At 39.0% G+C, this 25,678-nt stretch overlaps 1 protein-coding gene across 1 annotated transcript in view; it reads left to right on the top strand.

Annotated features, from left to right (window-relative positions):
- The window catches only part of ptprt (protein tyrosine phosphatase receptor type T), a 266,980-nt gene that overhangs the window by 170,778 nt on the left and 70,524 nt on the right, over window positions 1–25,678 (top strand). Inside the window, exons 17-18 of the mRNA XM_026307430.1 lie at window positions 11,964–12,099; window positions 19,073–19,105. Of these exons, the coding sequence (XP_026163215.1) occupies window positions 11,964–12,099; window positions 19,073–19,105 (169 nt within the window). The remainder of the gene's footprint in view (window positions 1–11,963; window positions 12,100–19,072; window positions 19,106–25,678) is intronic.

Below are 25,678 nucleotides of genomic sequence, written 5' to 3'. Positions count from 1 at the left end.
ATTCATTGCCCTCCTTCAGGTCTTCAGAAATATAGATTTCAACTCTTACGCAATAAAAACAAATGGGTTTATTTAACACAAATAAGTAAAGGTGACTTTATGCTGCATCTTAAATCATCTCTTTTACATAAAATCCTGAATTTCCTCACAGGGATTAAGAAAGTTTATTCATTTAATTAGTTTAAAGTTTAAGTTTAAACAGAATTTTTTGTGTTGCCTTCTAGACCTTGTCAATATGACTAACAGAAAAGTTTGTGGTCCAGGTGAGTTTTGTAGACTTGATGATTCAGTGGCAGTAATTAAATCTTATCCATGGGAGACAAGTGAAAGACAGTGAGTAATGCTAAACTGAGCCTGCAGATTGGATGCACCATCACCATCAGTTAGGTAAACCAATTATTAACTGATGTTACCAAATGTTTTTAATGTTTTGAGACTATTTTTTCAAGTGATTAGTTTTTACCAGTTGCAGCTGGAGAAAGCAGGCGTCAGTGGGTGCACAGATGTTGCAGTTTCTGTAACTCAGGAGCATCAAATCCACCCCTTGTCATCCATACACTGATATTATATGTCACCTTCAATTCCCATTACCATTAGTCCTGAGGTTGATTATAATTGGCGGTGTACAGAGTCCTGTTCTAACTGGCTGTAGCTGTGCAATACTGATGCAACATGTAGCTTCCTATCTGTCTTTGTGTGTTTGTGATGTGAGTGAGCGTGACCGAACTACAAAATTTAAAGGTTGAAAGAATCATATCTGAATTATCGTTGCTGTGGACCTACACTACCCCCCCACACACACACACACACACACGCGCACACACACACACACAAACCCATGCTCTTCTTTACAGTCGATCCTATTTTCCCATCATCACCAAGTGCCGCCTGCTTGCTGCTTAGTGAGTCACTTTGCTCTGTAAATTTGCAACCGATTGAGTCAGACTGTTAAAAGAACGAAAAAAAAGAGACTCCACAGGGATGTTAGTAGGTGAATATCTGGTAGTGATGTGACATTTTAAGGGCACAGTACTAGTCAGCAATGGATGAAATGCTGCTCAAGATGTACGCGGAGCATGCAGGGCGTGACTGCAACTATAGCTGACAGAGAAATGTAGAAGGAGAGAAACTGGAAGACAGAGAAACAGACCATATTCCAGAGAGGAGAAGAAATAAGACCCAAGGGTAGAGAGGATCAAAAAGCAAGAGAGACAGAGAATGACAGAAGCTGACGTGAAGAAAGTCAGAGAAAAGAAAACTAGAGATCCAGAGTCAAGCTCAAGGATACGTCCCCCGCCATTTCTTACAGTAGCATTGTGTATGCAGACAGGTGTATCTGCCTCACTTTCCACCAGACAGACATTGTGGAGAATTGTTGTCTTTGCCCTTCCAACTGTGCCATGAATTTTCCATCTGCTCCACAGCACAGCAACAAAATGTTCAATTGTATCTGCGTAAATCTTAGAGAGCGGGTCATAAAGTGCTCACCAGCATCTGGGGACAGAGAGGAAGACAGAGGGATCGATGAAGGGATGGAAGGACGTCCAGAAACACAGTAGAAGGCTACAAACATTTACAAGATCTGAAAAGTGGGGACAACAACAAACTGTAAATTTGTGAACTTTTGAACCCACTTCTGAGTTCAGAGGTGTGTTTGATTTTCTGTGCTGTTACCGGTCGAGCCAGTCAGTCACTTAAACCTTTCATTCACTCAAATCGGGGTTAGATTGTGCAGTGAGGTTTAGAAAGACCCAGAGATCAGCATCATTTATAACTTAATTTTGTATTCGGGATTAAGAACAGCCACAATCCCGTAACCGCCGTTTTTGCAATATACTGTAGCTACAAAAATACATATAAATAACTTCTGATATTGTGTTTAAAGTTTTTTTTTAACTTCACTAAATTCCTGTGGGTGGTAACCCAAAAGTAAATGGAATAAAACTACAGCTATTTATTCCAAAAATAAAAATAAAATAATAAATGAATAAATAAAATGAATTCCCTTCAGAGTTGCAATAACGGCCTTGCTGACCCACAATTATCAGGGACTTGATAATGTGCTCTGCTGCTCTGCAGCCATTCAGAAAACATTCTCCTTCCTAGAACAACTGCTCCCTGTCTAATGGATTTATGAACAAGACATTTTAGTTTGTAGTTAACAGAAAAAGCCATTCTAGTCTGCAGCTAGAAAAAGCTAAGTGATCACAACCTGAGATGTTACTAATTTGACTTTATTCCAGGTTACTTTGCCACTGGAGGCAGTTCAGAGCTCAGTAAGTGCTGCTTAATGTCTTGATGTATTAGCTTATTATTTAAAACCATAGTATTTTATAATGAAGCTGCAGCCTGGAAGCTTTTCACTGCTGCAGCAGACTGTGGCTTTAAACTGACTGTGTGTCTTGATGTTTGCTCAGCTTGGAGAAGCTGTTCTGTGCTGTTTGTTCATCGGTTTTGAACATCCTTGAAATTTGTACATTAGTTATTGTATTTTCAGAATCAAAGTCAGAAGCAGCTTGATTGACAAAGTAGGTTGGACACAGGAAGTCCGACTCTGGTCCAGTGGCTCCCACTGTGCTTTGCAGGCAACATGAACATGAACATAAACAGAAGAGTCATGTATGATGCTGAATATGTTTTGCATGATTCTTGCATGAGTTACTCAGGGTCAGTTTAGTTTTAAGTCTAAATCTGACATTAGCCTGTGTGTTCATTGTGATGTAAGTAACTCAGCGTGGTTTGTCTCATTAGTCACCTTTTAGGTTCCAGGTTGTTTTTTTTAATAATCTCAAGGCCTCATCTTCCTGCCAGCACACCTGCTGTTGTTTGGCTTTCAGTTTAAAAGCAGCTGCATCCCTGCAATTCTCTTTGGTCTTTGGCTGTCAGCAAAAAATCCCTTTAACGGGGGAATCAAACAATTCAAACACGTTTGTGTGCCCCTGTAATTGATCTGGTCATCATACGTACAACATGTGGCCGTGCATTTTGGGATTGTTTTTAGAAAATGGGTACAGCAGGGATATAGAAGCTGCCATGTAGCTGTCAACAACAACAATAAACAAACACTATAGATAAACATTTTTACTAAAGGTTGTATCTTCACTGTTTCCTATTCAAATGACAATCCAAGGTTAAGTAATGGAGTTCAGTTATTTAAAGCATTGTTTTCATAATGCCTAATGTACATATAACACACACACACACACACACACACACACACACACACACACACACACACACACACTTTCGGTGTTAATAGCTCTCCCAACTGAAAAATGTCTAGAGAAGAGATGATAAAGCAATGTTTAGTCCTTAACAGCTCTGAGGTTCTTAGTAAACCATGTCCTGCTGACCTTAATATTAAACACCAGAGTGGATGGGGGTGGGACATCCATTAGCATTGTCCTTTATTCTTTACTAAGTTATGGAGTCTAACGATGTTTTAATCTGTCCACTGACCACACACACATTCAAACACATTCACCAGTCCAGATAAATATGTCCACAGGAACACACGCTGATGGACAGGTGTGCTGTCGTATAATCACTGAAGCACACAAACAATCATAAACACAACACAGTCAAAGGCACATTTAACACAGTATTTGCACGTGCACGTACACACAAAGCGCTCCTACAGCATAGTTCAGATTAGTAATCCTGTTAAACACACTCAGCCAAGCTAACGCTAATCCCCCGAGGATGCACCCACAGCTGCTGGCAAACAATATCTAAACTAAATCCTCATATCAGCCCTGATCTAAGACACACACAGACTTACAGTATTTAACTTAAATAACCAATATACTGTTTGATATGTATATTATTGTTTACAGGTATTGCACATTTAATAAATTTAAATATACATATATATATATATATATATGTATAAATATGTGTACCCCTGCCTTTGACCCAAAGAGAGCTGGGATAGGCTCCAGCAGATCCCTCTGACCCTGGTTAGGGATAAACAGGTATAGATAATAGAAGGATATATATATATATATGTGTATAGTACACAAGCTACACCCACGTTAAAATATGTACCTGCAACATGTGTGTACACACACAGACACACATAGAGAACAGCAGCATTTAACATGCCATTCAGGGCTCCTGCGGTGCGTTGGTAGCTTGGAGAATCAATCTTCTCTCTATTTGGATGAGATTATGTTTTTTAATATCTCTGGTTTTCCCCATAATTCCTCCCTGATAATTTTATCATGCTTTGAAAGTAGGGGAAATAAGAGGAAAGAACTGCAGAGAAATGTTTAAATGAAAAGGATATTACACAAGTGTGACGCATACATATTCACGCTGCGTGTGTGCATTCAGGAACACAAGACACCGCTGGGGATTAATGCCCTTTGAGAGCAATAAGTATCATTATCTGCAGCCCACTGTTGCCACAGTTATAATAGCAAACATAGAGGAACTCCTTTCCTAATCTGCATTAATGCTGAAGACATAATTCACTTGGACCACATTAGTATTTTCTATCATTCAAAACTTTATTTTCTTTCAGATTTACATCCACAGTTTATGTAAAGTAATCACCATCCTGCTCAAACCATCTGTCCTCTTACACCTAAAAACCTCATTCATTAAAGTAAGAGTGCTCAGCAGTTTCAACACAGACAAAATAAGAGTCACACCTGTGTTATGGATCACATATGTATCGTTTCAATGAAGGAAAATATTTGAAAATGATGTGAGGGTTCATGTCTGAGGTGTAGCATGTTCGCATTACAGCCAGACGTCTTTTTTTTTTTTGCTATTCTAAGATGCAATTCTAGCAATTGAACTTGTCTGTGAAAAAAACTATCTACTTGTTTTTTTCTTAAAATCGGTGAATTTGTATTGTTGTATCCTTTCCCATCGTATATTCAAGTTAGAGGGTTGGGATATCTGTGTCTTTAAATTCTCTATGTCTACCTGTAACTGTGTTGTTGTTCACGCCTGGAGTACTCTCTGGGTAGGACAGCCTATTTTTGTGAAGGCCAAGTGGTTGTGAATTCTGGCGTCTGAGGAGACACTCAGAGCAGTTATACTTCTCTGATCGATATTTCATGTCTTTCTCCTGGGAGGATTTTATAGGAAAGATAAAGAATTTAAGACCCTCTTCTGGCCATTATCATGTAGGACCTCCCTGCTACATTGTCTGTTGTGCTCAGCAAGAACAGATTCATCAGCAGCCTGATTGTGTGCAAATACAATGATTTGTGCTTTTGTTACCGTAGGTGCTGTTACATCCAGTTCATTTCAGGATTCGTCCCACACTCCTCACTCCTGTGTATAGTTTAAGATTAGCTAATATACAATATTGTTTAGTTAAAGACAATTGATTCGTCTTTTTAAAAATACTTCATTTTTAATTTTTTTTTCCTCTCCACATATTTGGTTACTGGCAGCAACATTGGTCATTATAAAATGACAAATCAAGACAAATGTTATTGGATGAATAAATAATGATGAATGATTGTGGGTAACTCTGGAGATGTTCTGATTGTTAGAGTAAAGAAAAATGACTGCATGCATTTCTGTGGTCAGTCAAATATCTTTAGGTAGAAGTTTTTAACTTTTAGTATTTTGTTTCAGGACATTAGCTGAGCTTAGCTGTCAGCTGCTAACACTTGGCAAGCACTGTGTGTCACAATAGAAAGTAAACTGCATTCAAACTAAGTGACTGTTTAAATCCAAGTTTTGCATCTGCTATAAAATTAAATTAAATTTATTTATGTATCACACATATAAAAACCAGTTTTACAAAAGATTGAAATAAGATTATAATTAGATAAACAAATAAATTATAAAGACAAAACAGATAAACATCACACAGCACTGCAAATATTATGTAATGAGTTTTCAATAAAGTGCCAAAGTCCCCTAAGAAAAAACAGTCGGCAGGTAAATGGATCTGTATTTTGAGAATTAGCATTAAAATTAAAATTATCATCATTCTTTTCTATATTACTTCAAACCACAAGTGGATGTGTTGAACTTTACTGCAGTAGTTGATTGGTAGTAAACTGTGCCAGTTTGAAGTACTTTATCACTGTGAATAACTTCATCTGCAGTGGTGCATCATATTCTACAAGTTTTACCTGGACAGGAAAGGGATGAAAATCTTTCATTTAAAAAAGTAACTCCAACTTTCAGACACATGGAGTATAGTATATTCCATAAATCACAAATACATCAGTGAATTACAAGTCCCTCAAATGTGTTCTTAAGTGCAGTACTTGAGTAAATGTACTTAGTTACATCACTCCAAATCCCTGTGTGGTTACTGGACACTGAACTGTAGTTACTGTCTTTATGTTCCTGGGATCTTTGAGAGATGTTGGTGCAACATCCTGGTGAATATCCCCATTTTTGAGAAGTTGATTTTCATCTCGCCAAATATATTCTTTAGGTATGAGGGCCTCTTCTGTTCCAAATATCTTTTTAGGGACCTGATATGTGCCAGGAAAATAACACCCACACCACCTGCCAGTACTGGAGGCAAGACAGCAAGATGGATCCATAAATTGTACATACTTATGGGCCACCTGTTAGCTCACACTGGCAATACACTAATAAATGAGGGCATGTTGTTCTCCATATTGAGCTTGTATGAGTTGTCAATCAATCCTGTTTTTCTATTCTGATCTACTTTGTGTAATTTTTTTACACCGCTGTAATGGACGCAGTCTCATTAGCTCACGTCTTATGTGTCCCGGTCAGAGCTCACCTGAGTGGCTGAGCAGCTTCCAGACTGGCCAGTCGCAGTGTTAAATGAAGCTGAACCCTCTGTCAGATGGGATCCTCTACTGCTGCATCATGAACTAGTTGAACCCAATCAGAATGTGGGCTGGTGAAGTGTGAACAAATGGGGTCACACTGTAATGTGTCAGGTGATACATATTGTGAATCATTCAGGGAGGAAATTGCGGTTTAATACTCCTGTGGGGTGATTACAAGGGCACAAATGTGTGAGCTTGTCTCTTGTATGATCGCTCAAGGCTCTCATAACGCTAATGTGCTTGATTAGACACAGACAAGCTGAAATTCGACTTATGTACACCTCTGCTGATTACAGGGCCACAGGCTATCAGAAAGTGTACTTCCTGTTACCTTCCAATAGCCGTAATGGGACAAAAACATCAGACAAACACTCATGCACATCATTCCTGAGTGTCCAAAAATCAGTCAGTTGAGTAAATATTTAGCAGAACGGAAAAGCCATTCCCTGCACCAGATGTGTAACTTTTGGACTGAAGTACAGTTTGATTAAAGATAGGCTGCTGTCCATCTGTCATTAAACCGCGTGTAGCAGGATAAATGAATATGACAGGCTACAAGTTTGGCATTGACAGACACAGACTAGGTGTTTTGAAAACAAAATGCCTTAAGTATTTCACCTCTCATCAGAGAGGTTTCTCCAGTTCCGAGTAACAGGTGGGAGTCATTGTTTATATTTTAATTCTAATATACCTGGGAATCCACTTTGCAAGTTTAGACATGAAAAGTCTCAAAAAACCTCCAGCAAGTCCCGTTACCAAGTTTAACACTTTGGATATGACTTGATGAATGAGAACATCAGACACTGAGTACAGCTACAACATCTTGACATATTTTTAACCTTCAGGTTCAGGTTAAATTTTTTTTTATATATTGATTTTCGTTTTTTGCTAGTGCACCTCATACAATAACAGGATGTGTATTTCTTGTAGCATCACTCTGTGCTAACATTAGTTTCTGCTTGTTAGGATCAGGTAGCACTAATGACTTCAGGCTGGTTTATTGTTTTATTATTATTTATTGCTGCTGCACAGAAAGTCTGAAAGCTAAAGTTCTGAACCAGATGGAGAACCACCAGTTCTACAGCTATTGCTTAGGTATGCACAGGTGTGAAAATAATAACACGCTTTAAATTCTGCCCAGTCACATTCCTCATGTCCTATTTTGCCACTGCCTCTGTTCTTCTTTGTGTCAGTAATGCAATTAGTACAATTCTTGCACCAGTGACTACAACTGTATAGAAACTCAGAAATATCCACTATGGTTTGAGGATTCAGCACTTAATTTCACATTTCTGGAACCCCTGCAGTTTGCATATCAGGAACACATCGGAGTGGAAGATGCCATCATCTTCTTAATGCACAGAACAGACTCCCATCTGGAGAGGCAGGGCAACACTGTGAGAGTCATGTTCTTTGACTTTTCTTTGACCTGCTAAGTGCAAAGATGCAGGATATAGAAGTTCCCGCAGACCTGGTGGAGTTGATCACAGACTACCTCACTGAGCGGCCACAGTTTGTTCGCTTCGATGGCTGCATATCTGATGTGGTGACGAGCAGCACGGGTGCACCCCAAGGAACTGTACTGGCACCATTCCTGTTTACACTCTACACCTCAGACTTCCGCTACAACTCAGGAACCTGTCACCTCCAGAGGTTCTCTGATGACTCTTGAATCATTGGATACATCAGTAATGATAACGATGAGGAATACAGACACTTGATATAAAGCTTTGTTGATTGGTGTAGCAACAACTGTCTAAAGCTCAATATCAAGAAAACCAGAGAACTGGTGGTGGACTTTAGGAAGAGCAGGAAGACCCCAGTCCCTGTCTCCATCCTTGGAGACGAAGTAGAGATTTTGGACTCCTACAAATACCTTTGTGTCCACGGCCATAATATAATAATATAATTCCACAATATAAACTATAACACGCACACACACACACGCACACACACACACACACACACACACACACACAAACACCCCCAAAACAAATAATTACTTTATTATTTTCTTAATTACTTTAATTACTATTAATTAATATAATTTAAATAATATTAAATTTAATACCTTTAAATTTGAATAACTGCTGTAACAATTGACTTTCCCCTTGGGGATTAATAAAGCACTTCTTCTTCTTCTTCTTCTTCTTCTTCTTCTTCTTAATACTTAACTCCACCGTTAAACTTTCTATTTAATGTCTCATTTGCGATGAAAACATGCAGGGAGAAAAGACTGTGTTCTCCTCAGTGTTGAAGTGTAGGCTGGAGAGTGACATGTATTTTCTTAACTTTTTTTCTGAAGGGGCTACAACTTCAAGATGTAAACGCTGCCTGTGATTGTGTTACAAAGACTGTAAATGTGTTGCCATTGAAGGTATTCAGGGTTTTTAAAGGAACATCTCAACGGCGCAGCCACTGAAGACCGTGGCAGCTATTTAAGAGCGAGCCAAGGTTAGGTGCTAAAGGCTTTAGCTCAGATTCCTCCGCCAAGTTGTGCTGTTATTGCAGAGGGGGCGAAGATGAGAGAGGCAGGAGATTAAACTGAACTCCCACACAGCAGTATTACTCTAATAATCGGCCGTCTTTGTCTATCAAGGTTATAACAAGAAGCTGCTTGGTGCATGTCTCCTAAAGAACAGCTGAATTCATGTGCAGGATCCCAAGGTCCTCCACTTGAATATTTGATCTTCTTTCTTATTCCAGTCAAGTTTTTATGTAATACTTCTACCTCTCCTTTTTTCTTCTTTCTTTATCATCACTCCCACAGCTAACCTCATCTTTCTTTCCTTCCACTCTGTTTTCCTTCCATTTCTGACTAAATTCTTAACACCATTTCTCCTTTTCCTCTTTTTTTCTGTGCTCACTTTCTCAGTCATCTCATGTCCTGTAACCTTTAAATGTATTTATCTTCTTTATATTCAATTATTTCTGGGTTCACTACTTTCTGGATTTCTTTCTGTCTGTCTCTAACTCTGGGTTATGCCCTTACCTGCTTTCCTGCATCCTCCTCCAAAGGGTAGTGGTTTTATTAATATTTATTTATTTATTAATAGCTCAGTTGGTTATTAGTCTGCGTTTCGCTTCTGCTAAAAACAGCAGCTTGTCTTTGAGAGCTGAGGATGTAACTTGGACTACAGCTGGTGTTTGAGAAACACTTGACACTCTTTTAGTTCTAAAAACAAGATGTCGCCTGAATTATTAACCAGCTATGAAAGCTTGATTGGGTATTCAGTAGGGATGAAGTCTTTTTCTGTGACTGCTCGGAGTTTGTGAAGAAAATGGTGAATGTACAGTTCATGAACACAGTTTGCTCTTTGTTTAGTACCAGTATCTTTACGGTGATTCATTCAGACAAACTGCCTCCAGAGCATGTTCTTCTGTTGGGCCTTGGGGTGACCTATAGCGTGTCCTCAGCAGAAACAGAAACTACCTAGAAGGATAAATAAAATGTGAAACACTGAGCCTTGAGCAGGTGACTGCTGTTTTGACTTTCTCAGCTGGACAACCAGATTTTCCCTCCATGATTCACTGGACCATTTATTTATTTATTTTTTTACAAGCCAGTCTTTTAATTTTTGATTTGAAGCTCATGGATTTTCAGTTTTTACTGTGTGTTGGAAAAACCAGATCACTGTAGCATTAATTCTGCAGAAATGCACAAACATTTATTACAACACACATTTCAACTGTATTTTCATACACATGTCGTGTGGAAAGCTTAACATTGAGCTACACGTGTTTAGATTATGTTAGCAGTGAATTTAAAGGCTATGATAAGTCATCTGATGGATACGGAGCAGTTTTAGTAAAGATCAATTTAAATTATGTCTTTGCACAAATGTCCAGCATCTCCAGTGAAATAAAATCTAGATTTAAAAAAAAATTTGCTGAAATTGATTCAATGTAATGACCATAAAAAGAATGAAAATCAGTCAAATGTTTAAAAGTAAAAAAATAAATAAATGTTGCATAATTAACGTGAAGGTACCAGACAGGACAACAGGGGGTATATATTGTCAAAGCTGCTGTTGACATGAGTCTAAGCAGCAGGCAGGAGGTACAGTACATCCCCTCTCCATGTTCAGAGGTGACACTCCAGCTTCACATTCACTGGCTGTGCCTTGTTTCATTCAGTGTGTTGACAGTCACCTCCTGGCCTCTACACAAACCACACAGTGATAGCAGTGTTCTTACCTGCATGAATACAAACTGTCTTCCCAGTTTTGTTTTTCATTTCTGTGTTTGTTCCTTTGTTTAATCCTTGTGTAAGAGCAGTGTGGAGCCAGCCCTGCATGTCTCTGTATGGCTTCTGCATTTCTGCATCGTTTGTCCCTGGGTGGTTTTGAATGCTTGTTACCTGGAATGAAGTCAGATGTTGTTGAAATTGTTGGCACTGTTGTCTTCCTTCTTCATCTTCTTTTCATAGCTTTACTCTATATTTAGGATATGCTGTTTAAATCTGAATGAGAAGACATTCTTGTTTTCGTAATGGTTTGTAATTGAGTGCACAAAAGTGGAAGTCACAAAGTGCTGAGCTTTTTTTGTCTGCAAATTATAATGCCCCCCCTCATTGTCCATACATGACTGGACAAACATTTGGACTAAGAAAAAGAAAAGCTTCACTTTTAAGAAAACAGCGAACATACACAAAGTCTTTGGTTTCCAAAAATAACAAACAAACTCTAACAAAACTCTTCAGATGTGTTTCTGGACATATGCATTGTGTTAACACTGGATGTTAGCATGCCAGTGATGTTTTCACCCCCCTGCATGATTATGTTGTTTATGGGTTTGTTTTGTGATTGGCTCTTTGCATATGGATGAAGTGTTTACAGTATCTTCACCTTGGGATCAAGTGTGTCCAGAATGTTTTAGTTTGTGACTAACATGTATGTTTTTTTGCATGCGTGTGTGTGTGTGTGCGTGTGTGTGTGTGTGTGTATCAAAGATGACTGCCATCTCCTCTGTGATTGTGTGTGAATGGGTGCTGTGTACATGTGCACAATATGCATGAGTGTCTGACTAAATTTCTGTGTTCATCATGTACATGCACATGTGGATTGTGTCTATTTCCTATGTGCTTACCTACCGATGTGACTATGTGCATATGTGTGTGTGTGTGTGTGTGTGTGTGTACGTGCGTGCGTGTGTGTGTGTGTGTGTGTGTGTGTGTAGGTGCATCCACACAGGACTCAGATGCCATGGAGCCAGAAAAGCAGGTGGACAGCACAGTGAAAATGGCTGGAGTGATTGCAGGGATCCTCATGTTCATCATCATCCTCCTGGGCGTTGTCCTCACCTTCAAACGCAGGTAGGTGCAGGACAGAGTAGCAGCTTAAATTCTACCAGTAAATCATCAACATGCTGTAAATCATCACTGCAGGTCTCCTGACCGATAGACAAGAGGGTTGGTAGCCTCTGTCAGTCTGTGTGCTGCACTGCGTACCACTGTTTGTGCCGAGTTGCATTGTGGGACAAAGCATGAGGGCTGTTCCTGAAACATTCATCAATTCTGATGAATGTTTCTGTTGAGGCAGCAACTGATTGAAAAATAAGTTCAAGATGTCGTACAATGAGAGCACAACAGGCGTGTGATAGAGGCTGCCAATCATCTTTATGGCCAATGTGTCATTTTGTAGTAAGTGCTTGGAATTCAGGATTTAGCATCTTTAATACAGCGATAAACCTCATAATGTCGCTTTGAAGTGTCCTCATAATTGATACACAGGTAGAAATGAATGTTAATGTGCAGACAGATATACAGAGAGGTAGAGTTAGAGTCTCAGTTTTACATTTCCTGTCAGTGGAGAAAGAAAATATCTTCAGGGGAAAGGGATTTAAATAAAATATTTATAGATTGAATCTAAGAGTTTTGAATATGTTTCAATTAGTTTCAGTGTCAACGCAAATTCTTATGAAAAGTTGCAGATTACACATCGATTTTTACAAGGTCACAAACTATGTGAAAGGTCAGAATTATGTATTAAATCTGGTGATGTACGTAATCCTTTCTAACACTTGAAGGCAAAAATATCTAATAACAATGGAGCTGCCCAGAATGTAGATCTCTAAAACCCAGATGAATTGCACTACTTTTCTTCAGCTGGCAGACATAAACAGCTTTCTGTGTCTTTGTTAACATGCACACTGGCTTGCCACCATCACCTGCCTTTCTTTCCTTTACTTTCTCTAATTCTCTGTTTAACTCCATCCATCCTCCCATCCCTCTCATATAACACATACATGTTTTGCTTCGCTAGGACTCACATTTCTTTCATTTTTGTGTCATTATTTTATGGTTTCTCACTGCAAATATAAAGCAAATACTGAACTTCACATCTGTATACTGACATAAAAGTTAGTGAAATTTAAAAACATTTCAAATAAAGAAAGGAAATTATTAACACATGTAAATGTGATGTAACAACCACAACGTGCATACATACATTAAAACAATCAATTAACTAATTAATAAAAAAAAAAAAAAAAACAGGTGAAATGAAAGAACAGAGAGATGCTCAGCGGGTTAAATTCTTAGAGCATTTTATAAGCAAACATCAGAATAAATAATGGTGTGGTATAAAAACCAGTGGGCTGTTTTCAGAAGGAATAATGTACACAAATATTGATGGTGGTTTAATCCCCTAAACATCAGCAGCGTCATTATTTTAAAAGGAAATGATGCTTTTGCTACTTGTTATAGTTTTGAAGAGAGTTAATGGAAAAAAGTGCTTTGTGTCTTTAAACTGTCTGAATGTCTGAACAAAACTGTGGTACAAGCTATAATGGTAACTCTGGTGTCACAGTCAGGATCCAGCCACTAATACACAGAATTCTCAGACAGTTACCACATCAGACTGGAGTAAAAAAAAAAAGAAAATTACTCCTTGTCAGTTTTTTATATTTGTTATTAATCCTGCAGCCAGCAGGTTGTTCTAGCGCAGCAGTTACTTTCCTGTCAGGCTGCAATTTTCATACCAACGTTGCTGCAGTGGCCCAACACATTTAGACAGAGAATCTTGGCATTACTTTCTGAAAACATTTCTCACACCAAGGATCTGTAGATATAAACAGTACTTGGGCAACCCCTGGTTAAAGCTGAGAGAAGCTGTGTGCATCCAGATGTTTGCAGCTGTAGAGAAGAAAAGGTTTAGTCTTACAATATACATCTATTCTACGTCTCTTTCTAATTCAGCACAGGGAAACACAAGCGGGTCATCTCTGTCATACGACTTGTAGACGATCATACGAAACCAGCATATGTTAGTAGAAAACCACTGTACTGTAAATGCCAAGTGTGTTGTTTCTTTGGACCCTTACAGGTGAACCACAGCACACGGGTCTCGTCCTGCACAATAATAGAAACACTCCATGCACAGAGAGTTACGCATAGAGGGAAACCTTATACCTGATACCTTATTGTTAGTCTGAGGACATACATTTCAAGTGAGAAAAACAGGCTGGGGAGTCAGAGAGGGCACGGGGTCAGGTGGCAATGCTAATCAGAGGCTAATCCATGCTAACAGAGAATATCACAAACACCAGGAGGATAAAAATCTATCAGAGCCAGGGGAGGAAAATGTGAGGTCTAACAAGAAAAAGTAGAGACTTTAGAGGAGAGGAGCAGGAAGGAAAGGCAAAAGGAAAAGAGGCTAGGAAAGAAATGAATCAGGTGTGAATAAAAAAATGAAAACAAGGCAGCCCTGGTGAACCTGGGGGTCAAGTTGATATGCTAATCAGATGATAACCAGGCTAACAGGTCATAATATACATAAAAAGGCCAAGACCACCACAATAGAGGTAAGAATAAGAGGGAAAGAGCAATGATTCAGCAGGAGAGAAAGAAAAGAAGCAGTGAGATGCTGCTCAGATGTGCAGTCATCATCAGTCAGGGTTAAAGGTCACAAACAGGTCAAATGGAGTCATGGTTTACATATGAAAATATGACAGAGAGAAAGAAAAGCCAGGCAATGGAGATGATCATGGCACAGAGGAAGGATAGAAAGAAAATGTTAAGGTTGTTGCAGAGAATTAATACAAGAGTAAAGATAATCTGCTGAAGGAAGACAGGGAAAAGGAAAATGCCAGAAAATAAGGAATAACATGATTCTAAGAGAGGGAACGGTTGTGCAGAGGAATGAAAGAACTGATAAAAGGAGTGTAGACAAATAGTTTTGGACAGGAGGAGGTTTACCATATCATGGGCTGTTTTCTGGGGTCATCTATATTTCATTTCACTCTCTTTAGCCAGCCGTCGTAGTGGCAGAGAAAATGTTTTCTGAATTGAAAGTGTTTTACATGCCTTTCAGAGCTCATACATTATTCTGGGACAAAACTTTGTCAGGTAGTGCCCACACACAACTGTCCAATTAATCTTTCAGGATGCTGTTACACATGTTTCAATGGACTTTCCTTTTTGAGGAAATCCAGACAATGTGAAGTAAAACCGAATAATGCTAGACATGACTGAAATTCTTAATGGGAATTTGATGTTTCTACAACCAGGTGGCCCTGAGGGCTCAAACAACCAGCGCTGCAAGATACACGTTTCATAAAAACGTTGAGAGTCGAATGGATGAATAATTAATGTTCCTGAACTTCCCTAAACACCAGCTGATATACTTCCCCTTGTGTGTGTGTGTGTGTGTGTGTGCGTGCGTGCGTGCGTGCGTGTGCGTGTGTGTGATGACAAAGAAGCAGGTCCCAGCTACTGAAAGTGAGAAAATGTAACATCTCTAGGACTGCAAATCAAAATAACAAATGTTATTTAGGCTTTTCATCCCTCTTAAAAATTCTGACCCTGTAGCCATTTTTTGATTTTAATTTATCAAGCTTATCAAGTAGCTTTATCAAGTTACAGAGGTGCACATGTACTGCAGTTCTTCTGCTGCTGTGCCTGACTCTTGGTAAATGTGCCTTTCCACAATTGCAGTGTTCTGGCCTTGAAGATGCATTTGAGCAGGAATGTCTGAATTATTCATTCAATGAGGTTGAGACAAGTTAAGGCTGGGTCAGTGTGTCCATGTTGAAGCTATTCATATATTTTCATTTCTATTTAAGATATGTGTCTTTATAGCTGACATACCTACATGTAAGAAATCCATTAATCACATTTACACCACTGGCAGGGAGAGAAAGGATTTTATCAACTTCCTATGGCCCTTTGCATCCAAATAGCTGTTTGACCTCTGCAGGTCTGCTCAGTTATGAATTTTATCCCACTCCCACTGGGCTAATCAGCAATTCAGCAAAACATTGTTTAAACAATACAAGAAATTCTTATTTCAAAGTAGTATGGATGTCATTTTCAGGTAAACTTTCTATGTCTCAGTTAAAAAATAAAGAAAGGAAAAGTCTTTATAGAAACCTTGTCAGAAAAACAACAACTCCAGCCCTTTTGATATTTGATGAAGCATGATGCTATATAGAGACTGCAGATATAGACTCAAGTGTTATGTAAATAGTATCATACCAGTGCTAGTACATATGCTGCCAGACAAAGAATTATCACACGCACATACGCACACAGGCATTTAGATAAACATGAGCTGACGTATGTAAAGGCACAATAACACACAGAACAAATGAAGAGCTGCATACACACATGCAAATGTGGTTAAAGTCAAAGTCACCACCACAAAATGTGAACACGGCTACACATGAATACACATTCAGTCACACACAAAGGCAAATCTGAAGCACAGAACATGTGAGCTTTTAATAGTGAACACTGGTGTTGTGTTACAGTAGTTTAGTCCGATGTGTGTGTGTGTGTGTGTGTGTGTGTGTGTGTGTGTGTATGAAAGGCGTTGTATTTCCCTCTGTCAATTTGCACTGTGTGTACATGTATATCTCTCTGCAAGCAGCAATTGTTTTGTTTGCTTGTGTGAATTTGCCACATGGATATAAAATATGAGTGTCCTCAATATCAGTGCCATATCACCATCTTTGTCTGTGTGCGTGTGTGTGTGTGTGCGCGTGTGAGTGTGTGTGTATGTGTGTGTGCGCACTGTAGGCCTCATACCCCCCCTTAGGCATTTGAAGGGAATAGCCATGGATTGCTTCACACATGAGAGATTGGGAGAAAGGGAAAACTCCAGATGGGTCTGTAGACATGGTTGCAAACACAGACACACTGCTCTCAGCCAAACACAGACCAAAATATTTCTCCCACAGATTGGACTCTCTCATGTCTTTCATAGTAACACTCGCTCTAAAGTTCCTCATGGTTTGGACTAATTGACAACATTTCTGAGTGATTATATGTGAATACTCCAGAGCCAAAGTATTTGCTCACAAAGTCTTTGTCCTGGACAATGGTGTGGTTGTACTAGATAACACCCGGATATTAGTCGTTATACTCAGAAAGTAACTAACTCACTGCTGGCTTTTGGCACCACCAATCTCTTAGACATCTTATATATGTGTATGAAATCCAATTTCGGGCATCAGGTAAGTAGCTGTCAGTATTTACAATAATTAACTCACAGGACTTAAACCTTCCCTGAATTAGAGCCTGGATAAACCCATTTATACAGCTAAATGGTTGAATATTTGCATACTTCAAACACATTTGATTGTAGTAAATGTACTTTCAAGTAGTGCAGGTATCTCATTTCTATTCATTTGGTTTTTAGATTCATGCAAGTGTACACACATGCATAGAATCATTTTTCTGCAGAAATAATTGCTGCTTGCTGCCGAATTGTTGGTCTTATGGTTTCTGCATTCCAGCTTATCCATCATTCTCTTCTCAGAACAACAATAAATGCAGTTACAGTTTAGAACAGTTGTGGAGAAAAAAAAAACAAAAAAACATTGTTAATGTTTTTCTTGCTGTATATGTCGCTAAAGGTCACTTAACTATAAAGGGGTTACTGTTGGTCGTAATGGCTGATGTGGACTATTTACAGAACAGTCACCACCTTCCCAATACAATAATAAGCAGCTGTTTACATCTGATACTTTAAGCTGTAATGATCCTAACTTTAACAAATACTCCTACTGTATTTCTGTTGTTCTGAAGAAAGAATGAAAATCAGTCAAGTGAGTGTTGCATGTTTGTGTCTCTGAATAGGCAGAAAGACTAAATCTGTCACTTTTCTAAACATAAACTCTTTAAAAATGAGTTAATTGGAGAATCTCTCACCACGGGAGGCATCGCCAACATGCTTCTATTAAATTCAGCAGAATGAATCCAGTGGTTTTCTGTTTGAAGTCTGTTCTGCCTACTGCATAAAAAAGAAAGAAGACATTTTGACACAGTAGAAATTCACCATCATCAGTCATGACAGAATGTCACCAGATTCAAAGAGATTAGGAAAAAAGTTTTTTTTTTTTTTATTCACAATATGACTTCATGTCCACTCTGAGCTTCTCTAACTTGACTGAATGATTCCTGTTTCTCCTGACTCCTGTTTTCTCTGTGAAATGTTTTGTGGCGCTCCTTAAGAAAGTGTTGATGATGAAACTCTGGGATCTGCACTGGTTATAGTCTCCATATTTGAGAATTGTCACTTTGATAAATCCATCTGTCTTGACACATTGCTTAACAGCACTCTTGCTGAAACCCTGCTGAAGTTCTACACACTAGCACACTAAGTTATGCTGCAAGGAATAGTCTGCTTTTCAACCAATACGGGTCTGGTCTGATCTTTTCATGGCTGTCTGAGCAGATAAAGGTCTTATTAAATCTTTTGTCCATCTCTTTAGCCTATTACATCTCATTCATGTTCAGTCTTCTCAAGACGTAGACACGAGTCTGTGTGTGTACTGTTACGTGCAACAGTTCATAATGGATGTTAAAGGATTAGCAAAAAAAGGACAGTGAAACTCACAGCCGTGCAAAACAGAGAGGATGACAGTACAGATGTTTCAGAATTCAGCTCATTGTCAGCATCAGACAGCCATGACGCTGGGTCTGTGCCACAAAATAATAAAAGTAAGGATCTTTTTTGGCAGCATAAATTCAGCCTGAGAACAAAACCCTTTAGCAATTTGACCAATCCACACAAAAACACCAGGAATGCTGGAAAAGGCGGTTGCAGCCTTTCAGAGTCAATCATTCTGCATTTTGCTTTGGTTTGTTCAGTGTCAACAGAGAACTACGAAGAGATGGAAAGAAGGGAAAATTACAGATGAAAGAGATGTGTCAGGTGTCTCACCACGACCTCCCTGACTCCAGTCTCACACCGTTTTATGTCTCTCTCTATCTTTCTGTTTCCTGCCTTTGGCTCCACCCCTTCCTGTCCCGTCCTGTACCTGCCTTGCCCTTGCTCCGATAGAGAGATTCACACATGGAGAACTCTGAGCGTGGGGTATTGTATGTTTACTTCTAGACATCAACACATCCACTCCGTACCTCACTGACCTTCACCCTGCCTCTTCTGGCTTTCAGTAGTTTTCCAGATGCATCTTATGACCAAGGCCACACCTGGAAAATGGATGTGATGTTTCCAGTATTAAAATCAGAGAAACATTATTTATTAGCTACAATAGACATTAAACTACTCTGATTTAGTCAATTAGGAATGCAACTTACTTAATATTCTTTAAAAACCATAATTTGTTTACTCTGAAGAAGTGGGAAGAACTCTTTAAGGAACAATATGTCTTTTTAGAATAAGTCATAAATTTAGCTTGGGACAGCACACATCCTGCCTCCTGCCTTTTAAAGGTAATAATGTGCTGACTGTGTGCACATAGACGTGGTAATTGCTGTGGTTACAAATCTCTAAATTGTTGAAAAGAGCCACAGAATGTGCTGTCCTAAGCAGCACTCACAGATGTTTGTGGAGCTACACATCCGTTTTCTTTAAAAGTGCAGAACATGAAATACCTAACGTTTTAATCTCTGTGGCACACACATCTTTTTCTCCCGGCTGTTTCGGCACTCAGAAACTTCACGTGGTTTCTCAGTGCCATTTAACGGCTAGAACTGTGCCACTAAATGGTTAAAATTTAGGTTTTTCTGTTCATTTGAGAACCCAGTGACAGCTCTTATAGCAATCCTCATTTATGCACTTGTCTTGCATCATCTGTGCATTTATGTCATTATCGCACGTCATCTGTGTTCACTGATTATTCCTTTATTTTGTATGAAAAGTGCACATATCATTTCTGAGGACTTTCATTGCATCAGCATTTCTCTCTCATTGCCTCCATATGGTGAGAGATGATTGGATTGTCTGTCCAAGCCTTTCATTTGCTTTGGATCCGTTGCCAGTAATTCTGTACATTGAAATAAATCTTCACATGCTTTAGGTTTTTCATTAAAAAACAATGCGGAGGCTAGAGATTCAGATAGAGAAATGGAAAGCCAGTGCTGCTGCTTTCTGGAGGACGTTGGTGTAATTGATTCCATCTCATCACAAAGCAAACAATCACACAGGAACTTTACGTATCGGGAAATGAGCCGCCCTCCCTCAATATTAGAAAAAGGTTAAATAATTAGAGCGACTTTGAAGGTTAGAAATTATGTGTTTGGCTTTGACAAATACAACAGAGGTGGGTGATTAATTGGGAGATATGTGGTAATATCTCACTGAGTGAAATGTGAGACTTCACAAATATCTCCACCCACACTGTTCTGGGCTCAAAGACAATCCACGGTGCCCGTCATGGCAGCTCTGGTTTTAGGGCCGTATTTGTCTAATGAAACCTCAGCCTGCATTTAAATCTACAGACACACTCAAACAGTTATTTCTGTAAAATCCTAGCTTATATTTGAATTGTAAATTAGACATCAGTTGTGCCTTTCAATTGTTAGAGTATAATCATGTTCAAAATGAATCTGTCGTTGGAAACTGTTGAAATCTGTCTATTACCAGAGGAGAATGAGGATGTGATAGTAATGTGGCCTCGGTGCTGATGTGAACTTTTGAAGGTGATTTTGACAGTGATGTTAACTGGGGACAGTTTTCACTGATCTGACTGCAGAATGTGAGGGGATGTAAAAGGTAAAACACGTGGCAGTGAGTAGGAGTGCTGTTCACAAATTAGAGGCACGATAATTTTATATTTGAGTGGCTTTGTGTCCGTCATTGTTCCTTGAGTGAAAATTAATTTGGAAAGGCTCCAGTCTAACATCTCGCTTGTTAAGAAGTTACTGGAATGTCTGGACTATGAGCATTTGCGTGATGTCAGAATACTTTCCCTACCAGTCAAACCAGTCATTGTTTTGACTGGTAGGGAAAGGGTCAATAATGAACCTTCACACTGTGTCAGCAAACGAACGCATCACTTTTCTCGACAGCACACTGCGACCTCTGGGGCTCAGTCTGTGACAGGCGAATTGAGGCGATTAGTAACTGATGTCACGCTAGGGAAAAAACTGAGCTGCACATGGCACGCTCTTACAATCTTACAGTGCCAAATGATCTGAAGTGTGTGTGTGTGTGTGTGTGTGTGCTCGAGTGTGTGGGTTGTGGTGAACTGAGATTGGGACACATACTCAACATGACCGGATATATACACATTATAACAGCTGCTAAATGTGTACTCATTCCTAGATACTTTGTCAGATACTTTGTTAAACATAAATACACACATACACAGCTGGACCTGACCTTTATTCTGCACATAGGACACATGGTTGAATAATGGACTATGCTGCTTACTGCTTACTGAGATAAATGCTTAATGTCCCATTTACAGCACTGTTATAATGGGTGTTGGCCCATCACTTACTCACACACTTGCATGTACAAACTAAACAGGTACAGAACCAGCTATTAATATACAAGATGGGTCTTATTTTCCAGGTGGCTCTTTATTCCTATTGCTTATAATTATATTTTGTCTCCTAATTTAATTGCCAGGAACTGGGGACGCACTGCTTGATACAGCTATACAATACAGACTATTAGAGAAAGTGGCACAAGCTGTCAGACTGTCAGGCAGGTTGTAAACAAATCCACAGTTTAGCTGAGGCTAAAGGAATCTCTTCACATCACCTTAAAATGTGGGTGAATCATTTTACTGTGTGCTGTAAATCTTCACATGTCACAATGGTAACGTTGACTTAGCTCTTCAAAATGTGATTGGCACTAAAAATGTTCTTTTTTTCTTATCCAAATAAATGGTTAGACGCTATTTTTTGATTCTGAGCCGTAATGTTCCCCCAGTGATTCCATTAAGAAGTGTCCAGTGGATCTTTTGACATATTAGCTAATACGTTGGTGAGCAACATGTTTTCATAAACAACATCAATGATGTCCAAGGTCCACAGAAATCAAATGTAAATAGTTAATTCTATGTCTTCATATATCACTCATGGCAGTCTTTTGTGAAGCAAATTTGTAATTTAAAGAGTTTGGAGTAACATAAAAGTAGTTTATCACAGAATGACAAATTCAACTACATATTAATGTTAAACATAAAATATACTCAGACATTTTTTTTTTTAATCTTGCGATAAAGAAAGAGCTGACCTCTTAAATGAGATAAGTTTCTTGCACAAAGTAATACTTTTTTATGTTTCCAATATGCATATTTCAAAGTTCACACAAAAGAAAAAGGTTGATGCAGAAAATAGAGATGCCCATCTTTGGCTGTGTGTGTAAGTCAGTGTGTAGATGACAGATCGTCTGCATGCATGTGTGTGTAAGAGAGAAAATATGTGTTCATGCAGTAGGTGAGATATTTCCCATCCGACTCAGCTTTAAGGGAAAGTATTTCATCATGACGCACCACTGTAGATATGATACACTCTAGTCATCATATCATTGTTGAAATGTGTGTGGCACAGGTGGTCGTATATACAACTAGCAGAAACCCATGATAAGTTACACACCACATCCTTATTGAAATATATTCATATAAGCCCGTGAGAAACTAATGCCATCATATCAAAAATAAAAATGATTGTCTTTGCTGCTGACATTCCTGTAAAGCTAAGATAAGCTCATAGTAGATGAGTGCATTCGGGAGCAGGTGTGTATAAATCATGCATATAAGTGGTTTGATTTTTTTCTTATTGAACCTGTCTGCAATGCCATAAGCCCAACAACTTATGCTGATGGCTATGGATACGGGTCATGTCTGACCTTTTGCCGTGTTAGGGCAGGGACACAAAAGGTGGTACAGGCACCATGAACCATGAAATACCTCTTCAGCTGTGCAGCTGCTGGGAAGATCCACTGAGCTACAGCAGCAGCAGTTTTTTACAATCCACTGTTGTTGTTACTGTTTTGGTTCACACTAAAACAGATCAGTGTTTGGCCGCTGCATTTCACCAGGGTTACAACTTAATTATCCAAATGATTTTTTTTGTTTAAAGTAAACACATATTGGATCAAACCTGTGGCCAGTCGTTGTGCTACAACTTTCTGGCTTTTTCAAGTCACAGGCAACAGTATGACAACAAGAAGCCAGTATCTTGAATCTGAAGGTTAACGTTAAATTTTCCACCATTTTGATGTGCAGTTACTGAGCTGGCTATGCAAGCCATCAACTGGCTAACAATAAATCAATCAATCACTTATTAATTCGCATATAATTATCCCAAGATTCCAAAGCACAGATAAAAACATCTGCATGTTAAATAAAGGACATAAACACTTTACAGTCATTATCTCACGGCAGATACATCACTACCTCTCACACAAATCTTCTCTCTGTCCCTTTCTGTTTCACACATGGACACACACACATACTCACAGTGGAGTCTACAACCTGATGGAGTGTTTTTTCTACGCCATATTAATATTTATGACGAGTTTTAACGGCTGTGGCTTTTACAGCTGGGCTCTCAGTGCGCCACACTTTATTAATATCATAAGGACAATGTCAGCAGAGCCCTTAAAGAGGGTTATGGGTATGTGTGTGTGTGTGTGTGTGTGTGAGCAGTTAGGTTTCTGAAAAAAGGGGAGAATAAGGTGGGAATGGTGGATGGTGTGTGTTAACTAGTGTGTTATGGGAGGTGTGTATGTGTAAAAGCTACTGTAATGACACAGTGTGAGTGTGTTAAGCTTCCTCTTGTCAGTCTCTCTCTTTCTCCTTTAGCTTTTTTCCTTCACGCCTCTTGGTTTTCACTTAGTTTCTTCCTTTGGATAGATGGATAGATGGATGAGTGGATAATAGATGGATGAGTGGATAATAGATGGAAGGATGGAAATATTCTGCAGTTATTTTGAGGTCTGCTCCTCTGTAAAAAAAAAAAAAAAAAGGAAATATTGATCCTTCCTTGTTTTACTTGACTTTTCCTTGTATTGCAAATCAGTCTGGTGCAGTGTGAGTTTGTGTATAGGTTTAACTTTGTGTGTGTGTGTGTGTGTGTGTGTGTGTGTGTGTGTGTGTGTGTGTGTGTGTGTGTGTGTGTGTGCACCTGGTATTACTCACACTGTGGAAACCAAAATCTCACACGACTCTCATTACACTGTGAGGACTTTCATCGTGGACACCAGAGGCTGGTACCCACCGTGTAAATCACTTTTATGGTGATGACTTGGTGTACAGTTATTGAACGGGTAGGTTAAGGTTACAGTAAAGGTAAGGGTTAGGCAAGTAGTGTTTATGCTTTAAGGCTAGGCTAAGCCTCCAGAAAATTAATGTAAAGTCCCCATGCGGAATAAAAACACACTTGTGTATTTGTTAGTGTGTGTGTGTGTGTGTGTGTGTGTGTGTGTGTGTGTGCGTGCACGCGTGTGCACGTGTTCATGCTCGTGCCCTTAGATATTATGAGATCCCAATCTCTGGCCTCTCACCAGATGAAGGATGCAGCATTCCAGGGGGAAAAGTTGCCAACAAACCATTACAGAGATACCATAGGGAGTCCAGTATCACACAGGTACACACTGGATGAGCATGATATTGGTGGAATAGATCTGTGGCTGCACTATCCACTGAAGGACAGAGGGGAAGGATGAAAAACAACTCTTTAGTACGATTTTATTTATATAATAACTATTATTATTGTAATTATAATAGGTGTGTTTTCTATGAATGATCCTATAAACCATATTCATTATAAAACTCTCTTGACTTTGTGCTGCTTACACCAACACACACTCATCATCAAACTAAAGAACCCTTCCTGCTTACAATTTTTTCTCCACTAAACTTCTAGTCCTTTATCTTTTGCTCTTTTCTATCATTCCTCACCTCATATCTCTCTGTTCACCAGCCTGTTGGTGATGGGGGCATCAGTTGTGCACAGTTTTCTTCATTTTTTCCCTATAGGTAAAGAATTCAGGTTTAAGAGATACAAAAGGTTGGGAGTCTGGCCTGTTGTGATGTGATGAGAATATAGACTGTGAAATAAGCATGTGGTTATTTTCAGTGGCTCTAATGCTCATTGCTAATGTATTATCGTATACCATGTACACAGGCACTAGGCACACAGCTTGGACACTCATTGGGTTGAAGGAACAAACAGAGGGTTAAAGAAGATATGGTGATTTCTCTAAATTTGACAGTAATCTCAATGGCAGGACAATATAGCCTAAATATACTAGAGAACTGATACAGTACTGATTCTCTAAGGAATTAAATGAAATGTAAATGTAAAATTGTGTAAATATTCTAGCTGTGGCATTCAGAACCATCTGAAAACAGATCAGACCTCTGTCTGACAACACAAAGGTTTCTGCATTTGCAAAGGCTGGAAAGATTGATTTTTAGTAATCATACACAGGCGAAAAGAACTTCTGTGTGAAAATAATCCACTGTTGTCAACAGCTATTGTTACTTGGCCAGACTGGACAGGAGTTGAAAAATGTGAAGAAAAGAAAAGCAGAGGGTCAAGAACAGGGCCCTGATGTACTCCATATTTAATCACACAACATTAAACTAGTTTCGTTATAGGAAGGACTGTGTTCTACCAGATAAATTAGGCTTTACACCATGCAAGCACTAAGCCAGAGATGCCACATTTGTTTTCCCTTAGGACT

Source organism: Mastacembelus armatus, chromosome 5 (genome assembly GCF_900324485.2).
Source record: "Mastacembelus armatus chromosome 5, fMasArm1.2, whole genome shotgun sequence".
Lineage (NCBI taxonomy): Eukaryota > Metazoa > Chordata > Actinopteri > Synbranchiformes > Mastacembelidae > Mastacembelus > Mastacembelus armatus.
The sequence above is the reverse complement of the archived record's forward strand: the minus strand, read 5'-3'. Positions and strand labels throughout refer to the sequence as shown.